The sequence below is a fragment of the Aegilops tauschii genome, chromosome 4, assembly GCF_002575655.3.
Source record: "Aegilops tauschii subsp. strangulata cultivar AL8/78 chromosome 4, Aet v6.0, whole genome shotgun sequence".
NCBI classification, from domain to species: Eukaryota; Viridiplantae; Streptophyta; class Magnoliopsida; order Poales; family Poaceae; genus Aegilops; species Aegilops tauschii.
Window position 1 is genome coordinate 518,479,284 of NC_053038.3, and position 17,195 is coordinate 518,496,478.

General features: G+C 50.7%; 1 protein-coding gene across 1 annotated transcript in view; it reads right to left on the reverse strand.

The window, feature by feature from the left end:
- The window catches only part of LOC109737061 (uncharacterized), a 44,076-nt gene that overhangs the window by 11,060 nt on the left and 15,821 nt on the right, over positions 1-17,195 (reverse strand). Inside the window, exon 3 of the mRNA XM_020296284.2 lies at positions 5,131-5,148. Coding sequence (XP_020151873.1) covers positions 5,131-5,148 — 18 coding nt within the window. The remainder of the gene's footprint in view (positions 1-5,130; positions 5,149-17,195) is intronic.

The following is a 17,195-nucleotide window of genomic DNA, read 5'->3' on the forward strand; positions in this document are numbered from 1 at the left end:
TGTCCATGCGAGATTCCAACCGCAACACATTCATCACAACATCATCCTTGACTAGACAATTTATGGGATCGAGACCCGTCTCGACCCGCCCAGTTTCCGCTTCAAAGTCTTGGCAAAGCTCTACACAGTTGAGTAAATGGTGAGTCGACGATATAATCAAGCTTGACAGTCGACCGTAATAAGTCAGTTCAGTACCTTCAAGTTTTAGGACCAGCTTTGCAGCAGGCTGGCCCAGATAAGACTCCAACTCACCCTTCTTGGCCTTGAGGCTCCCAAGCTCGTCAGTCAGCTTGTCCTTGTCTTTCTTCAGTCGCTCGACCTCCCGATTGGCGTCAGAGAAAGCAGTCTTCAGTTTGGAGTTCTCCTCTTCTAACTTGCCGACTGAAGCAAGCTTCTTGTCAGCAAGCGTCGTTTTCTCTCGCGCTTCCTTCTGTGCAGCAGCAAGATCCAGATCCTTCTTCTCCAAAGCCCGCTTCATTTTCTCTAAAGAAATAACATTCTTCAGACGGGCTTGGAGTTGACGGTTTTCACTACATACATCTGCTCGAGTGGAGTCACTCGGTTCAAAAAATGGAAAGGAAAAGTGCCAGCAGTGAGAAAGACAGTTGACGATTGGTTACCTCCCATGGCAGCTACTTCATCACGAGCAGTCTTGAGATTCTTCTTGGCCAATTCCAGATCAAGGTTGAGGCTGATTTGCTGCTTGTTCATTGTGGAAAGCTGAGCCCCAAGATCACAAGATTTCTGCAGTATAAGCCATATCAGTTGACCGAGATAAAAAGACATCACAGTGATAGCTACTCTAAGACTACCGCCGAATCAAACATTCAACGGCAGTCTCGGGGACTACACCCAGTGGGTGCACTTAGCGTGCCCCCACTGGTTTGAATAAACACTCGACATGGTCTGCCCAGCGCGAGAGTAAAAAAAGCAGTTCTCAGACCATAGTCGACTACCCGCAGTCAACCACGGTCTCGGGGACTACACCCAGTGGGTGCACTTAGCGTGCCCCCACTGGTTCTGGTGTCATTCGACCTGGCCAGTCCAGACCGAGTGACAAAATTCAGATTCTCATACCACAGTCGACTGCCCGCAGTCAACTATGGTCTCGGGGACTACACCCAGTGGGTGCACTAAGAGTGCCCCCACTAGTTCAAAGATTCAATTCAAGACGACACAAATTGACTCGTGCAACTTCAAAACAGTCACACCCCAGTGGGTGATCGGATGAGAAATATGATCACTCAGAAATCAACTAACCTAGACATTGGTCTGCAGAGCAGCTCCGGCGTTGAAGGCCACCTGACTGGCCTCATGCACCACTTTCATTTGCCCCATCACAAGGTTCAACTGAAGAAGAGCTTCCTTGGCGGCAGTCGGTGGGTCGTCCGGGGTTTGATACGCAGTGAAAGGCGATGATGGCAGAGCAGTCGGAGCAACCGCTGGGTCTGATGTGTGGAGTTGTATTGGTGCAGCAGAAGTCTGAGCAGCTGATCCTGATGGGCAATCAGTCGACAGCGGGATAGCGAAGTGACGTTGGTACGTGACGGATCTGTCGATCGCTCGACTGCCGTCCCAGGCATCTCAGTCGACTGAGGAACCAGGGCCTCAGGCGCTTTCCCGCTCAGTTCCTTGTCCCTCCTCCTCCTTCCCCTCAGCGGTACTTCTTCTTCATCATCCGGGAGCACAACAACGTCCCGTGGTGCTGCAACAAACAGAGAAAGTCAAAGAGATAACTGACAAACAATCCAGTCGTCCAAATAAATTCGAGTCGGGCAGACTTACTGGCTTTGGAGGTAGCTGCGTCGTCGGTTTCCTCGTCGTCTGGGGTCTTGTCGATATCCATATCAGTCGCAGCCGAGGCCGGGTTGTAAAGGTTCATCATCCACTCGGTCAGTACAAGAGAATCGGTCAGAACAAGAAAAATACGGGGAGAACATTTACCCAGAAGCAACAGGAACGTCCATCTTGATTCTAGGCAAGGTCTTCCGAGCCTTCGAAGGATTGATCTTGGGTTGTTTGGTGACCTTCTCAGCCAATTCTGGAGTCGAAGACCGAGCGCGCTTTTGAGATGGAGCGCTCGAGGCCACAGCCTTGCCGCGCCTGCCCGCGGGATCATGGTGCTGCTTGGATCGATGTTCGGAACGAGGTGGTGAGTAAGGCTACCTCCTCGTCGTCCGACTCATCGCTATCATCTTCATCATCGTCGGCTGGTGACTCCCACTCGCCGCTCTCCTCCGCGCTGTCCTCGCCTTCATGGTCCTGCTCCAGAGCTTGTTCGCCATTGGGCATTGAGTACATCTCTGTATAAATCTACAAAACAAGGAGCCGAGTGGAAATCAGTCAGATCAACAAACAGTCAGAAAACACATCCAAATTCAATCAGTTGTAGTGGCCAAACCTTGTCTGGCTGGTTGCTGTCGCTGAAAGGGTTGACTCTCCTGGCGCCCTGGGGTTGTCCTTGTTCCCGGTGATGCCCCTCAGCCACTGGGCCACTGTTTTGGCCGCCACCTCCTCCGGATGAACCCGAGCGGTATCACCAGCCCCGGAGTACATCCACATGGAGTGGTCACGAGCTTGGAGTGGTTGAATGCGCCGACTGAGGAACACCTCCAGCAGATCCATGCCGGTGACACCTTGGTTGATCAGTTGAACTACTCTCTCGACCAGCATGCCCGTCTCCGCCTTCTCCACGGCGGTCACTTTCAACGAAGATGGAGTTTGAACACGATCAAAAGAGAAAGGGGGAAGTCCAGTCGACTGGCCTGGGGTCACAATATCCTAGCAATAGAACCAGGTCGACTGCCAGCCCCTGACCGACTCAGGAAGAGTCATCGAAGGGAAGGAACTCCTCTTCCTCTTCTGAATACCCAGACCCCATCACATCTGGATAACATGGGTTTTCTCGTCGTTCGAGTTCGCTTTCTTCACTGTTTGGGAGCGGATGGTGAAAATGTGCTTGAAAAGACCCCAGTGCAGTCGACACCCCAGGAAATTCTCGCACATGGACACGAATGCGGCAAGGTATGTGATGGTGTTGGGAGTGAAATGATGGAGTTGAGCCCCGAAGAAATTCAAGAAACCTCGAAAGAAGGGGTGTGGAGGAAGCGAGAAGCCGTGGTCGACATGAGTGGCAAGCAGAACACACTCACCCGGTTGTGGTTGTGGCTCCGTTTCCCCCTCCGGCAGCCGTGCGGACTCATGGACGATCAGCCCTAACTCGGCCATATCGTCCAAGTCTTCCTGCTGAAGTGAGGATTGGATCCAATCTCCCTGGATCCAACCCGACAGCAGCCCCAAGCGCGATGAAGATCCCTGATTCGTCTTCTTGCTTTTCGCCGCCCCCGTCGCCTTCTTCGAGCGTTCTAGCGCCGCCGTTTTCTCCTTCCCCATGGCGGCGGAGCGGCAGCGTCGAGAGTGGAGAAGCTGAACAAGGTAAAGGAGCAAGAGGAAGAAGAAGGAGAATGGGCACGCACAGTGCGGACGTCTCGGCCTCGCCGCTTTTAAAGGCCTACTTCCGAGTGGCTGACGCATGGGCCCGGACGATCCTGTCAAATCCCTTAACAGTCGCACACGGGATACGTGGTGAAAAAGGTGGCGCGGAAATCGAAACGTCCTATTTTATCTACTCCGCTTACCATGGTGCGCTTCCACAAAAATTTCGAATCCCGCGAAATCCAGGATCCTCTACAACCGATCACACCAAAGATTCCATGTCAAGGATAACACTCGACGGATGACGTTATAAAAACCAGTCGGCCATCTCTGAATCGATCAAGGCAACTGAAACAAAGCCGAAGTTCCAACAACTGGCATCCATTTGGGGATGACAGCAAGAGTCAAAGCAAGGTCAACTTCAACCTTCTTTTCACTCGGGCCTCAATCCATTCAGGGGCTAATGATGAGGACATAGACCTGGGGTAGGGTAATAGGCCTGACCTATACGTCCTACCTAAGGTCCTTGTCCTAGAAGCAAAAAGGTTCAAGAGTAAATAGAGGGGACCAACAAAGGTGTTGAGTGCAATCCACTCGACCTACCATTCACTCGGAGACCCCCCCCCCCCTTATTTAGGTCACTCGACCACTAAACCACTCGACGTGCAGAAGACCTAAAGCCACTCCATGCAGCAACGGTCGGGCATTTACCCTTAGACTTAATAGTCATTTATGGCACTTTACTACAGACGTTACCTGTAACGCTCCTTCTTTATGAACATTGAACCCTGTGTAACGGAGGGGAGCTGGGGTCCTGGCGCACTCTATATAAGCCACCCCCCTCCTCTGGGACAAGGGTTCGCACCCCCTGTAACACACACGCATATAATCCAGTCGACCGCCTCTGGGCTCCGAGACGTAGGGCTGTTACTTCCTCCGAGAAGGGCCTGAACTCGTAAAACTTGTGCGTACAACTTCTCCATATCTAGGATCTTGCCTCTACATCCCTACCCACCATTCTACTATCAGACTTAGAACCACGACACCACCGGCAGTACTACCGCTGCCGAGCGGTACTGCCGCCTGTGACTCCTAAGCGGTACTACCGCTGGGCACCGCGGTACTACCGCTGAGACCAAACAATGCACATAGGAAGGGGAATGAGCTCTCCATTGAAGCGGAAAGGCTCAGAGGGTGTGAAAAGGATGTGTACGTGTTGATTCCACCCTAGCCTTACCAAAGCGGACCCCCTCTTGATAGTACGGTGACTCCTACGGAACTAGTTCACCAAAATAGAAACGGAAGAGCTACACCGTCTTGAATAACACTCCGAGGGGAAAGAAATCGGCTTGTGCCAAAGGATGAATCTCTGAAATGCTCAAACCACACGATTAGTCCGCAAACATGTTGTCATCAATCACCAAAACTACATCTAGAGAGATATGCCTTAACAGTCTCCCCCTTTTTTGTGGATTGATGACAACCAGGGATTTGCACAAGGATACGACAGAATGTAAAGATACTTAGAACTACAAAATATAGACGGGCTCCCCCTGAATGTGTGCACCTAGTTAGTAGTGCCTTTGGAATGAAAGACACACACATTAGGATCAACACTCCCCCTATATTTTATAGTCCAACAACCTAAGCATAGGATACATGAGAGCAGGGTATAAAACAGGATAAGCAAGCAACTCATAAGATAGCAAAGTACTAGATAGACATAGATAAAGATAAGGTAGCTTATGTCTCACACCATATGTCTGGAACTTAGGTCTCACTGGCACAAAACCAAACAAAGCAAATGGCAAGAAAACACAACGACACCACAAAGCACAAATCCCTCAACTCTCTCCCCCTTTGGCATCGAGACACCAAAAGGGCAAAGAGCGCTGCTACGGCTCCAGGTGATAGCAAACTGAGGAGCTCTCTCATCACATCCTAGCGGTGTCATCCGCACTGCCATCCTCAGACGGAAACTGCTCGGTGTCTGAATCGGTCCAGGGACAGTGCTGCTGAATCCACTCCTCCTCCTCAGTGATCTGGCCCTCAGAACCACTGGCAACGGTCGCACCCAGCTGACGCATGAGCTCCTTGTGACGCCCCTGGCCTGCTTCTCAGCCACATGAGTCATGTACTGACCATGAGACTCCATGCAGAAGAGCTTCTTCATCTTGCGCTTGAGCTTCTTTGCCCAAGAGGGCTCTGCTCCAGAAGGCTCATAGTCCTCATCGTCATCATCGGCCTCAGCCTCGCCCTCGGTCTCCATGTCAGCAGCAGTAGATGGACCCCCGGATTTAGGAGACGGGGTGCCCCAATTGTCCTTCTTCCTCAGACGCTTGATCTCATGAGAAACCAATTCTCCAGTTTCCAGCATAACCTTGGGATAGACACGTGCCCAGGCCTTCTCAATGAGCAACATGATGAACGGACCATAGATCGGGCACTTGTGCTTAGAAACGGTAGAAAGAAGTTCAGACCACATAACATGAGAAATGTCCAGGGACTCGCCAGTGTTTGCTTTCTTCTCATGCTGGCAGAAGAGAAGCATGTCCACGAGATAGGAGTGGACCATATCCAGATTCCCGATGTGAGGGAAGAGAGTCTCTCGGAAGACACGATGAAGGATGTCCAGAAAGGTAGACAACTCATAGGTTTCCTTCTTAGTCACAGGGTGAACCTTCACAGAACAGTAGGGAGGGCTTGCTTGTGAGTGGAGGAAGCATTGCGGTGAGGGCGGAAGCCGACTGGAGTCTCAAGCCCGTGATCTTCCACCCCAAGTAACTCCATGAAGGCCTTCCACTTGACAGAAAGCAACTTGCCATTTGTCATCCAAGTCAGAGTTCTTTTTGCATCAGTTCCAAGATGGACAGTAGCATAGAATTGAGCCACCAAATCTGCATCAAAATCCTTGCTGAACTGCATGATTCTGAGAATGTTCAGCTGGGAACACATCTGAAGGGCTTCGCCAAAGTACTCAGGGTCCTTCTCCATAGCATCCGTGTCGATGGAGCGTACATCAACAAAGAGATTCTTCTTAGCCTTGATCACATCAAAGTAGATGGCAAACTGAAAGCGGTTCCAGAATGGGCGGTTGACCAAATTGGGTGCTTGGTCTTCCGCATAGGGGTTGTGGCGACGCCTTTCCCAAAACTCCTTGGCAGTCAACTCAGTCACAGTCTTGCTCCTTGGCTTCGTCCTGTTGGCAGGTTTCTTCTGGAGTTGAGGCGGAGGTGGCGCACTTGAGGAAGCACCCACTGACTCAGAGGTGCGGTAGCGCTTTGACGTTGCACGTCCGGGGTTGACACGGCGGACTTGCTGCTCAGGATGTTCATCACCTGGAGCCAAACACACGAACAGAAGAAACAACACGAAAGAAAGAGCATAAGCCTCCAAAACAGAACAACATGGATCAAAATGTGGTAGGAAAAAGATGGAATTGGGCATGCGATGGTAGAACCGTGACCTAACCGCGGTAGTACCGCTCTAGTCAAGGAATGGCGGTTCCCTACTGTCGTGAACAGATCCGGCACTACCGGCGATGCCAAATTCAAAAATAAACCTACCAAACCTTAATCCAACCGGCCTAGAAGCCCTCTCCATCCTACTCAAGCCTCGACTTAGCCAAAAAACGAGAAGAAGAATGCCTATTGCCCCTAACAACTAGATGTGAGATCTAGGCAAAGAGAGAACGGGAAAGAGGGCAATACCGGCATCCATGGCAAGAGGACGCGATGGGGATCGACTCCACCGGAAGAAATGGAGAGGGACGACACGAGGACGGCGGCCGGCCGAAGCCCTCCCGCGGCGAGACGTCGCTGGAGCGACGAAGAGGACGGGTGAGTGGAGCGAATGGGTATGGGGGAGAAAAACAACTCCCCCTGCCCCGACATAACCCCCATCACCCGCCCCGCAGCGGTAGTACCGCTGGGGTGGGCAGTAGTACCGCTTGACGATCATAACCGGTAGTACCACACACCCAGCGGTAGTACCGCTCAGCCGCAAAAGGACTGGCCAACACGGCTAAGCTCAAGAAAAGAAACTGACAAAAATAAAACGAGGGCAAACACACACACACCAAAACCAGCACAAGGGGAAGCACAAGCCTCTCCAAGAGAGGGCGGTGGCCGAGGTCACCTATGTTTGAGTCCGGAGGTATGGCGCCGCAAAGATTTTAACCTTGGGCCCGTGACCAAAACTCATCTTTGACGCACAAGTACCATCAAAAATGGCTAATGTGAAAGACTTGATCAATTTATGCATAATGGGGGAGAGGGAGAGTTCATTGAGAGAACAACACTCCCCCTATGTCCATGCCTACACCTAAACAAGACAACAAGTTTAGTATGGTGGGGTGTGCAGGGGTTCAAGCAACATTGCTCGAATCAATGATATTTAGCTCATGCCTTAACTCGCGAAATCTTGCTTCATCCAATGGCTTCGTGAAAATATCTACAAGGTTATCATGAGTGTTGACGTAGTTGAGCTCGATCTCCCCTCGCCTGATGTGATCCCGGATGAAGTGATACCGAATCTCAATATGCTTCGTCTTGAAGTGTTGCACCGGGTTGAGAGAAATCTTGATGGCACTTTCATTGTCACACCAAAGGGGCACTTTGTCACAAATGACACCGTAATCCTTTAAAGTTTGTCTCGTCCATAGGAGTTGTGCACAACAACTACCGGCCGCCACATACTCCGCTTTGGTGGACGAGAGAGACACACAACTTTGCTTGCTTCTTGGAAGACCAACTCACCAAAGAGCAACCAAGAAATTGGCACCCTCCGAAAGTGGACTTCCTATCCACTTTGTCTCCCGCCCAATCAGAGTCCGAATACCCTACAAGCTTGAAGTTTGCTCCTCTTGGGTACCATAAGCCAAAGTTTGGGGTATGAGCCAAATATCGAAAGATTTGCTTGACCGCCACAAAGTGGCTTTCCTTAGGTGCGGGTTGAAACCGTGCACAAATTCCCACACTCAGCATGATATCCGGTCTAGATGCACAAAGGTAAAGCAAGGATCCAATCATGGAATGATATACCTTTTGATCCACTGCTTTACCATTGGGATCAATGTCAAGTTGGCACTTGGTGGGAATTGGAGTGGAAGCCGGCTTGACATCACTTAGCTTGAATCTCTTAAGCATGTCTTGAGTGTATTTGGCTTGGTTGATGAAGGTTCCTTCTCTTCTTTGCTTTACTTCGAACCCGAGGAAGAACTTCAACTCTCCCATGGAAGACATCTTGAACTTTGAGGTCATGAGAGCGGCAAATTCCTCATTGAAAGCTTTGTTAGGAGAACCAAAGATAATATCATCAACATATAGTTGGCACACAAACAACTCCCCTTTGACCTTCTTAGTAAAAAGAGTGGGGTCGATTAGCCCAACTTCAAATCCACGATCTTGTAACAACTCGGTAAGGTGGTCATACCACGCACGTGGGGCTTGTTTAAGGCCATAGAGTGCCTTATCGAGTTGATACACATGATTGGGAAAGTAGGGATCCTCGAACCCGGGGGGTTGTTTGACATAGACCAACTCATTAATGGGACCATTAAGAAAAGCACTCTTCACATCCATTTGTTGCAACTTAAAGTTATGATGAGAAGCATAAGCAATTAACAAACGAATGGATTCAAGGCGAGCAACAGGAGCAAAGGTTTCACCGTAGTCGATACCCTCGACTTGGGAGTAGCCTTGTGCCACCAATCTTGCCTTGTTGCGAACGATGGTTCCATGAGAATCTTGCTTGTTCTTGAATATCCACTTGGTTCCAATGACATTGTGGTTCCCCGTTGGCCTTGGCACCAATCTCCACACCTTGTTGTACTCTAAGTTGTTGAGTTCTTCATGCATGGCATTAAGCCAATCCGGATCTTCGAGTGCTTCGTATACCTTTTGGGGTTCAACACAAGAGACAAACGCGTGATGTTCACAATAGTTTGCCAATTGTCTACGAGTGCTTACCCCCTTTTGAATGCTTCCAAGCACATTTTTCATGAGATGACCCTTGGTGGAGAGCTTGGATGCAATCTTGGCGGCACGGCGCTCCAATTCCTCCTCGGTGGTGAGTTGAGGAGCGGTTACTTGATCATCTTGAGCGCCGTCTTGAGCTTGTTCTTGATCTTGAGCTTGCTCTTGATCTTGAACTTGCTCGGTGGTGAGAACTTGACCTTGGGCATCATGTGGTGGTTCACCACCATCTTGAGGGTGATCTTGCCCTTGATCTTGTTCACTTGGTTGAGGGCCTTCACTATGTTCTTCGGAAGCGTGTGGGTCTTGGGTTGGTGATGGTTCCACTTGAGTGGAACATTGTCCTTCTCCTTCGGCCACAAGGGGTTCCTCAATGGGTAGGATATGACCAACACCCATTCTTCTTATGGCTTGGGGAGGAATTTCATCACCTACATCACAAGTACCACTTTGCTCCACTTGGGAGCCGTTATTCTCATCAAACTCCACGTTACATGTTTCCTCAATAAGTCCCGTGGACTTATTGAGAACACGGTAAGCATGAGAGTTTGTAGCATAACCAACAAATATGCCCTCATAAGCTCTAGCCTCAAATTTAGACAAACGGACACCTTTCTTGAGAATGAAACACTTACACCCAAACACCCGAAAGTACTTGAGGTTGGGCTTGTTGCCGGTGAGTATCTCATATGGAGTCTTGTTCAAGCCTTTGCGGAGGTAGAGCCGATTAGATGCATGACACGCGGTGTTGATGGCTTCGGCCCAAAAGTTGTAGGGAGACTTGAACTCCGCCATCATGGTCCTTGCCGCATCCATCAACGTCCGGTTCTTCCTCTCTGCTACACCATTTTGTTGAGGGGTGTATGGTGCGGAATATTGATGCTTGATCCCCTCATCACTAAGAAACTCATCCAAGATGTAGTTCTTGAACTCGGTGCCGTTGTCACTTCTTATAGTCAAGATCTTTGCATTGTGTTGACGTTGGGCTTCATTTGCAAAGTCAATGACGGTTTGTTGGGTCTCGCTCTTCCTCTTGAAGAAATATACCCAAGTGTATCTTGAATAATCGTCCACAATCACCAAGCAATACTTTCTACCCCCAAGACTATCAAAAGATGGAGGCCCAAAGAGATCCATGTGAAGGAGCTCCAAAGGCCTCTTCGAGTAAATGATAGTCGTGGGAGAGTGAGCCTTCTCATGTAGTTTCCCTTCGATACAGGCACTGCAAGCACGATCTTTAGCAAAGCTAAAATTTGTTAGTCCACGGACATGGTCCCCCTTGAGAAGACTTTGCAAAGATCTCATATTGACATGGGCTAGGCGGCGATGCCAAAACCATCCCATGTCAACTTTAGCCATTAGGCATGTCGCGGTCTTAGTGGGTCGCTCCGAAAAGTTAATCACATAGAGACCATTCTGGACATGCCCAACAAAGGCTACTTTAAGAGTCTTGCTCCACAAGAGGGCCACGGTATCAATTCAAAGAATGTGGCAAAACCCATGATTGCAAGTTGACGAACGGAAAGTAAATTGTATGCAAGGGACTCAACAAGCATGACCTTCTCGATCATGAGATCATGAGAAATGACAACCTTGCCGAGTCCCAATACCTTAGAAGACGAGGCATCACCCCACTCGACATTGGTGGGCATAGATGGAATCTTGTGCACGTCCACCACCAAGTCCTTGCTTCCGGTCATATGATTTGTAGCTCCACTGTCGAGCAACCATGATCCTCCACCGGAAGCAAACACCTACAAGAGATCAATGCTTGGTTTTAGGTACCCATTTTGTAATGGGTCCTTTGATGTTAGTGACAAGGGTCTTAGGAACCCAAATAGACCATTCTATGTACTCATAAGGAGAACCAACAAATTTGGCATAAACATGCCCATCCCTAGCACGGCATAACACATAAGAAGGGTTAAAGTCGCCAGCTTTGTTGGGAGGGGTGGCATTGCCCTTCTTGACACCGCCACCCTTCGCATTGTTTTTCTTCTCCTTGGAAGCACCCTCTCCATCCTTCACAAAAGTTTGCTTGAGAGGAGGAGGTCGTTTGGTCTTGTCATTCTTCTTCTTGTTCTTGGGCTTGGGTGCGAACCCAATCCCCTCCTTGGCCACAACTTCCTTTTGATTGTTCAAAAGGTCGTTGAGGTTCTTCTCACCTTGTATGCATGACACAAGGCCTTTCTCAAGTTGCTCCTTCAACTTAGCATTTTCCTCAACAAGATGCACATGCTCACAACACGGGTTAGTAGCATTTTCATTATCAATTAAAACCATATGAGGAAAAGTGGATTTCTCCTTAGTTAGCTTCACTTGGAGTTGATCATGAGACTCCTTGAGGCTAGCATGAATACCTTTCAAGGCCTTGTGAGCCTTGTCAAGTATATCAAACTCCTCCTTGAGTCTAGCAAGATCAACCCCAAGTTTGGCTTTCTCGGAATTCAGCACACGAGAAACAACAAGAGCATGATCAAGATCTTTCTTTAACTTAGCATGATCATCGTTGTGTGACTCCTCAAGAGCCAAACGAAGACCACGCTCTTCCTCAAGAGCATTGGAAAGATCTGAAATCTCATCGGCATAGTCACGACTATGCCCCTCCATCTTAGAGATGGTATCTTCGTGAGCCTCGATCATGACATTGGCTTCACCAAGTTGTTCCAAGAGGGCAACGAAGTGCTTCTTGGAATTACCCTTGAGTTTACCCATAAAGGTCTCAAACTCATTCTCCTGCACATTTGTTCCCTCATGTTCATCAATGCCATCCGTCAAAGGATGATTAATGATGGTAGTTTTGATGTTGGGAGTTACCTTGTTGGTGGCTTTAGCCATGAGACACTTGGCGGTGATGCTCTCATTGGGTGAGTCGAAGAGAGACACCCGTGGAGTCGTTGCAATGGCAACGGAGGCCATGGCAACCGACTCACCATCTTCTTCATCATCATCATCCTCATTATACTCTTCTTGTACCACCAATGCCTTGGGAGTAGTCTTCTTGGTGAAGTTGCTCTTGTTGGGGAAAGACTTGGCCTTGTCCTTTCGGATGAGCTTGCCACCATGGTCTTCCCTCTTCTCATAAGGGCACTCCGCAACAAAGTGGCTCACATTGCCACAATTAAAGCAAGTCCTCACTCGTTGCTTGCCCTTTGCGCCACTTGAATTGTTCTTGTTGAAGTTGGGCCTTAAGTTCTTCTTGCTCCAAAATTTCCTTGAAGCAAGAGCCATGTGTTCATGATAGGCATATTTCGTATCTTCGAGGTTGCTCTCCTCTTCTTCCTCTTCATCCTCTTCCTCCATACTAACCTTGGCCTTTAGTGCAAGGTTGGGCTTCTTTACTCTTTGAGAGCGTAGTACCGCATTGTCGGCGGTCTTGTCCAAGATGCTCATAGCAACGAACTCATCTAACACTTCACTTGAGGACAAGGTGTGCAAGTCCGGCCTTTGACGAATGACGGAGGACATGGCTTTGTGGTAGGGCATCATTGCCTTGAGGAATTTGCGCTTGATCCAATTGTCATCCGTGTCCTTACTTCCATGATCTCGGAGTGAGACCGCGAGTTTGGTTACCCTCCGATAAAGCTCACGAGGTTCTTCATCTTCTTTCATTGCAAACTCATCGGCTTCATCTTGCACCACTTCATAGTTGGAGCGTTGAATGCTTGCGCTTCCCCGGTAGAGGGAAACAACTTGGTGCCAAGCATCTTTGGCCATGGAGTAGGGCCGGAGATGAGGAAGATCTTCGGGTGGGATTACTTCTTGGATGATGAAGAGAGCATTCTCATTGAATTGATTATCCACGGCTTCTCTAGGAGTGAAGTTGCTTCGGTCATGCGGATAGAAACCTTCTTCAATGATTCTCCAAAGGTTAGTGTTCACATGATTTAAATGCCGCTTAAAGCGATAGACCCAAGAATCAAATTCCACATTCTTCTCAATCTTAGGGGCCGGGCCGGCATGATTCAAATGAGTGGAAGGAAGCGGTCCACCATAGACAGGTGGAGGTTCCACATGGGCAAAGATGCCGGTGCCATTTTTACCACTAGAAGAAGGAGCTTTCTCGCTAGTAGCTTCCCCCTTGTCGGAGGTAGCATCCGTCACCTTGTTAGCGGGATCACCCACTTTCAACGGTGCGGTGGAAAGTTTAAGCCCTTCTATGAATTTATTAAACATGCTTTCGACCTCGGTCGTCATGGAGGTTTTCAATGTGTCCAACGCCACATTGAATTCCTCATGAGAGACCGCGGTTCCTCCATCTCCTGTAGACGAGACCGGATTCGCACCGGAGTGCTCCTCCACACCGTCTATGACGTCAACCATACTCTTCGGATGGAAAAGTCCTTAATAAAGAGATGAGGCTCTGATACCAATTGAAAGGATCGATATAGTTGACTAGAGGGGGGTGAATAGGCAACTAACAATTTTTAGCTTTTCTTTACCAATTTAAACTTTGCATCAAAGTAGGTTGTCTAAATATGCAACTAGGTGAGCAACCTATATGATGCAACAACAACAAGCACACGAGCAAGCAAGGGATATAACACAAAATGCTTGCACAAGTAAAGGCACGAGATAACCAAGAGCGGAGCCGGTGAAGACGAGGATGTGTTACCGAAGTTCCTTCCCTTTGAGGGGAAGTACGTCTCCGTTGGAGCGGTGTGGAGGCACAATGCTCCCAAGGAGCCACTAGGGCCACCGTATTCTCCTCAAGCCCTCACACAATGCGAGATGCCGTGATTCCACTATTGGTGCCCTTGGAGGCGGCGACCGAACCTTTACAAACAAGGTTGGGGCAATCTCCACAACTTAATTGGAGGCTCCCAATGACACCACGAAGCTTCACCACAATGGACTATGGCTCCGCGGTGACCTTAACCGTCTAGGGTGCTCAAACACCCAAGAGTAACAAGATCCGCTAGGGATTAGTGGGGGGAATCAAATTTCTCTTGGTGGAAGTGTAGATCGGGGACTTCTCGACCAATCCCGAGCAAATCAACAAGTTTGATTGGCTAGGGAGAGAGATCGGGCGGAAATGGAGTTTGGAGAAACAATGGAGCTTTTGGGGGAAGAGGTGAGTCAACTTTGGAGAAGAAGACCCCTTTTATAGAGGGGGGAAACAATCCAACCGTTACCCCCCTAAATAGCCCCGCAGAGGGCGGTACTACTGCAGGTGTGGGCGGTACCACCGCTGTGGCCAGCAGTACTACCGCTCCCCCTCGCGGTACTGTCGTGCAGTCTGGGAGGGCTGGCGAGAGAGCAGGAGTTGGACCCAATGCGGTACTGCCGCGGTTGTAGGGCGGTACTACCGCTCATGAGCGGCACTACCGCTCTACTGCCACTGCTTAGTGCCGCACAATCCGACACGGGAAGCGACCCCCTCGAGTCGACGCGGTAGGAGCCCGGTACCGCAGCGGTACTATGGCTGAGGACCCACCGGCGGTACTACCGCTACTGAGCGGTACTGCCGCCTGTGACTCCTAAGCGGTATTACCACTGGGCACCACGGTACTACCGCTGGGACCAAACGATGCACATAGGAAGGGGACTGAGCTCTCCATTGAAGCGGAAAGGCTCATAGGGTGTGAAAAGGATGTGTACGTGTTGATTCCACCCTATACTTACCAAAGCGGACCCCCTCTTGATAGTACGGTGACTCCTACGGAACTAGTTCACCAAAATAGAAATGAAAGAGCTACACCGTCTTGAATAACACTCCGAGGGGAAAGAAATCGTCTTGTGCCAAAGGATGAATCTCTGAAATGCTCAAAGCACATGATTAGTCCGCAAACATGTTGTCATCGATCACCAAAACTACATCTAGAGAGATATGCCTTAACAATAGTAATGCTTGGCCAGCTGCTGGGCCTGAAGGAGACGCTGACGGACCTCCGCAAGCATCTTGTCGCGGGTGCGGATAAGGTCGCCCGCTGCCTTTGTCCGAGCCGTTGGCGGGTCCACCGGCAAGATAGGCGGGGGTGGCCGACCATAGACCACCTCAAATGGCGTAGCACGCAGGGCGGAGTGATAGGAGCTGTTGTAGCAGTACTCCGCCCAAGCGAGCCAATCCACCCAAGCCCGAGGTCGATCACCTGTAACACAGCGCAAATACATGGCAATCACCTTGTTAACCACCTCGGATTGGCCGTCCGTCTGGGGGTGGAAGTCCGTGCTCAGGCAGAGCTTGACGCCCGCCATCCTGAAGAGGTCACGCCAGACATGGCCCGTGAACACCGGGTCCCGATCGCTGACGATCGAAGAGGGGAAACCGTGAAGACGGACGATGCCGTCGAAGAAGGCACGGGCCACGGACGCTGCAGTATACGGATGCCCCAGCGCGATGAAGTGAGCATACTTGGAGAAGCGGTCGACCACCGTGAGAATGACCGATTTGCCGCCCACCTTGGGGAGGCCCTCGATGAAGTCCATGGATATATCTGCCCAGACCTGAGACGGCACCTCCAAGGGCTGAAGCAGACCAGCCGGCCGTAATGTCTCCGTCTTGTTGCGCTGGCACGTCATACAAGACCGAACCCAGTCACGGAAAAGGGCGCGATCACCAGGAATGTAGAAGTCGGCGCGGAGGCGATGGAGGGTTTTCTGCACACCCTCATGGTTAGCCGAGTGGGCTAGCAGCAACACCTAGTGACGGAGATCATCATGCGCCAGTACGAAGACCCGGCACCCATGGAGGAGCAGGGCGTCGGTGAAGCGCCAAGGCTCCTCCAGGTCGCTGGCAGCCAGCTGCTGCTGAAGAAGGACGGCATCGGCGGCGGTTGCCGTCGCCCGGCGAATGTCGTCGAAGAGGCCAAAGGTCGGCCCAGAGCGGATGCACAGTGCCGCCCCCTCGGAGTCGCCGACGGTGGAGTCGAGGTCGGCGTCGCGGCGAGACAAGGCGTCGGCCACAGTATTAAGACGACCCGGGCGATACTCGACAGAGAAGTCAAAGCAGAAGAGCTTGCTGATCCACTGGTGTTGCGGCACGGTCGAGAGCCTCTGGTCCAGCAAGAACTTGAGACTGTAGTGGTCCGTGCGAATGCGGAAAGACCGACCCCACAAATAGGGCCGCCAATGGTGTACGTCCTGGAGCAAGCCAATGAGCTCCCGCTCGTACGCCGCGAGCTTAAGATGGCGCGGAGCGAAGGGCCGGCTGAAGAAGGCGAGAGGGCCATCACCCTGATGAAGCACGGTGCCGAACCCCGCACCCGAGGCATCACAGTCCACCACGAATGGGTGGTCAAAGTCCGGCATCTGAAGAACGGGACCCGCCGTGAGGGCCCCCTTGAGGGCCTCGAAAGCCGCCGTCGCCTCGTCGTCCCAGGCGAAGGCGTCGCGGCGCAGCAAACGCGTGAGGGGCGACGCGATGAGGCCGAACTCCCGGATAAACTTCCGGTAGTAGCCCGCGAGGCCGAGAAAACCGATGTCGGTGTCAAAACCGGCGGATCTCGGGTAGGGGGTCCCGAACTGTGCGGCTAAGGCGGATGGTAACAGGAGGCGGGGGACACAATGTTTACCCAGGTTCGGGCCCTCTCGATGGAGGTAATACCCTACTTCCTGCTTGATTGATCTTGATGATATGAGTATTACAAGAGTTGATCTACCACGAGATCGTAGAGGCTAAACCCTAGAAGCTAGCCTATGATTATGATTGTTCTTGTCCTACGGACTAAACCCTCCGGTTTATATAGACACCGGAGGGGGCTAGGGTTACATAGAGTCGGTTACAAGGGAGGGAGATCTACATATCCGAACTGCCAAGCTTGCCTTCCACGCAAAGGAGAGTCC